Source organism: Dendroctonus ponderosae, unplaced genomic scaffold (genome assembly GCF_020466585.1).
Source record: "Dendroctonus ponderosae isolate FM_Combo_2020 unplaced genomic scaffold, Dpon_F_20191213v2 Dpon_F_20191213_7, whole genome shotgun sequence".
In the NCBI taxonomy this organism is placed as follows: Eukaryota; Metazoa; Arthropoda; class Insecta; order Coleoptera; family Curculionidae; genus Dendroctonus; species Dendroctonus ponderosae.
This window is the reverse complement of record NW_026018916.1, coordinates 1,662,684-1,665,787: the sequence shown is the minus strand read 5'-3', so window position 1 is coordinate 1,665,787 and position 3,104 is coordinate 1,662,684. Positions and strand designations below refer to the sequence as shown.

Genomic DNA, 3,104 nt, shown 5'->3' with positions numbered 1-3,104 from the left:
TTGCTCGAAAATTCGCCTCATTCATCGGTTTGCAGGAACTTTTGAAAACCCTTTTCAGCTTCGAATTTGGCACAAAAACCGGAATGTTATTCAGTTTTTTACCGAAAGTAATTAAGAATATCTTGAAAACACGACCAGGGAACAAAAGTTTACAAAAAATGATTGGGAAAATTCGCCGCCCTCATCGCTCTGAAGAGTTCTAAAGTTCCTTAAAATTTTCAGGTCGACGCAAAAATCGCCTTATTTTTTTGTTATATTAAAAGTAGGTACTGACAATCTTCAGGTAATTTCTGAGAAAAATATAAAATAAATTTAGTTAGAACACTCGGCTGCTGAACAGCTTTGTAAAGTTTTTCTGGAACCTTTTGCAGCTTCGAATTTTGGACAAAACCCTAATAAGTTTTCCTGGATTTTTTCCCAAAAATAGTTCCCCGAACAGAACCAGTAAAAGTTGACTTTACAGTCTAGTTACCTTCTCAGTAAAATTGACTGTTCTTTTGTCAAAAACAAGCTTCCACCGCACCCTTTGACCACTGAGAAAGTTTGCCGCATGTTTGCATTGGAACTCTTCATATCAAACAGCTGGTGCGCCATCAGCAGCAGAAAAAAAGAGAAAATTTCAAGGAAATGACAACTTATAGCAATTTACTTAAAAAGTAGAGCAGTTGATAATGAGAAAAAGAACGGCAAGTGAACTTGTTTCTTTATCTGGACCTGGTGGTCAGGGCCTCATTCTTATGGCTTCACATCCGATTTTTTCAGATCAGAAGATCGATCAGTTCTGGCGAATTTAGCCAGTCAGTTACACCCACAAAAAAATCCGAATTCCAATTGTTTGCGCCTTGACCTCACGAACCGAAATTCTTGGCAAGTTATGCGAAAGAGCCCGCTTAAGCTGCAGGAACCCAATGGAATGTACCATAATGATCACATTAAGCACGATCGGACCTTTCACCGATCTGGAAAACACCAAGGACTAATTTGGGGCGTCATTGAAAATTGACGAAATGCCAATTTTTAAAAACGCAGCGAAATGTTGGCATTTGCTGTGCATCTAACTGAAAATATTGGGCAATTTGCGGGAGAGAAAAGCGTTCTTGTTGCGACAAGAAAATCAGCCAGCATGTAATTACCCTGCTGGGGCGTAATCAGGCTGTCCTGCAAACGTACTCATTAGTATAACACACTTTTACTCTTTGTTGCCTGATGAATTGCGGGTTTTTGGCGGACAAATGGAAACATATTTCCTTCGGGAAATGTCTGTTTATGTCGATTTCGATTTTAGTGAATTGCATGCTGAAACAAGGGAAAAGTGTTTAATAAGGAATTATATCACGAAAGGCTGTTGCACTGTTACATGTTAGAATGTTCCCCGACACGCAATCCTGCAAATAAATGCAAATAAACAAATTTAATGGCTGGGTAATTCGCTGTTAAAAGTAAAATGCAATGAATAAATATATCGCTAGCTTAAGAGTACTGTTGGAAAGAAACGGGCCTCTGTTCTATGCGCCCGTTGGCTTCGCCGGACTTTGTTGAGCGTTTTGCGCTCTTATTCTGCCCTTAACTGTCCTGTTTGCACTCAAACAGAATTTAAAAAGCTCATCAACCCAATCAAATGTGTAGACTTACCAAGGTTTAAGGTGCTTTTTGCAATTTCTCTCGCTTCTATCCTAGACAAAATTGGAAAGTTTTGACCAAAGCGATTTTCAACGCAGATTAATTATTTACGCTTTTTCGCTTATTTCGGCACGAAAAAATCCGGTCCCGATATTCAGCCAGTGGCTCATTTTCGCTTAATATTTGGTTGCAACAGCAGCCATAAACCAAGGAAGGAACCAAGGTTGGCATTCGAAAAACTGAAAGCTGCCGGTTACAACAGCGCTGACCGCTATTAGTTAATTCAAAAATTGTACATACTTTCCTGACTGTGACTCCTTTGGAGACTCCAAATATATGCCAAGGCTTAAAGTAGCAACAACGCTACACATAGAAACTGATGATGGTGGAAAACACCGAAACGTATTTTAATTGATAAATAGACAATAAATGACTGAAGCCCAGAAATTGATTTTGATTTAATTCACAAAAACAACCCAAATAATTGATTTGTTCACCCATAATATGGCTCACCCATAATATGCCCTAATTCATCAGCAACCACTCAAAGAAGCTGAAACTCGAAATCCCTTATAGCGCGACACTAGCAACCATTAAGAGTGACGAAAAATTAGCAGCACTTCTCTAGTCACTTTTAGCCGATTACACTGGGGACCTGAAGAAGCCCGAATTAACTGTTATGGTACTCTTTGCGTACCATCAAAGAGCCACCGAATACCAACGGCATGACGTAGAAAACAGGTAAGAATCCGGTACCAACGCGGCCGAATCAAAGTTACCAGCGCGAGTGGAAAAGGGGGCGATAGTGGTACCCACTGTATTATGCGTAGCAGAACTAAAGTTTGATATCCTCACTATACAGGGTGAACCACGGAAGTATTTTGGCAAACAGACAGGCTTGTGCGGTCATTAAGCGCCCCAATGACTCCAAATCTTCTCGCATATATCCCAAGATTTTTTCAGTTCAAATTAGCAGCGAGTGTGGAAATATTCCTGCAAAACCCGCTCTCTCCTCAATAAACCAATCACACCTCAAAACTGTCTTCTATTTCCTCCGCGCTTTGATGGTCACCCATAGACCATCTGGTATAGCGACCATCCTTCCTCTGCATACCATGACTTTTCGATTCCCCACCGCTCGAAAGTTGACTTCGCGATCAGTTACCTGTGAAGAACATCGCAGGTAGAACGATCAGGGTTCGAAGGACCATTTGAAATGTAAATATTGGGCAGGTGGTTCTGGTGTTTGTGTGGAACCTGTGCGAGCAACAGGTTGGGGTTGGAAAGTGAAAAGGCGGCTAAAAAATGATCGGCAGCGATTATACGTTGGATTTAGCCAACGTCTTCTACTCGGGACAGGTAAGTGTTCGGCTAATCGTAGGTGTTCCCACATAGCAAAATGATATTCCCAGAATATACCTGGAACATTCATGTGATGTACATGCATATTCCTGGGACATACATGAGTTACATTATGAACATTC

At 40.8% G+C, this 3,104-nt stretch overlaps 2 protein-coding genes across 2 annotated transcripts in view; one reads left to right on the top strand and one right to left on the bottom strand.

Annotated features, from left to right (window-relative positions):
- Positions 1-2,421, bottom strand: part of LOC109540180 (ATP-binding cassette sub-family G member 8) — a gene marked incomplete in the record, with an annotated part of 13,105 nt that extends 10,684 nt beyond the window's left edge. Inside the window, 1 exon segment of the mRNA XM_048668115.1 lies at positions 2,134-2,421.
- Positions 2,422-2,745: 324 nt separating this feature from the next.
- The window catches only part of LOC109540234 (ATP-binding cassette sub-family G member 5), a 6,196-nt gene continuing 5,837 nt past the window's right edge, over positions 2,746-3,104 (top strand). The window contains exon 1 of the mRNA XM_048668118.1: positions 2,746-3,011. Coding sequence (XP_048524075.1) covers positions 2,926-3,011 — 86 coding nt within the window. The 5' untranslated portion in view covers positions 2,746-2,925. The remainder of the gene's footprint in view (positions 3,012-3,104) is intronic.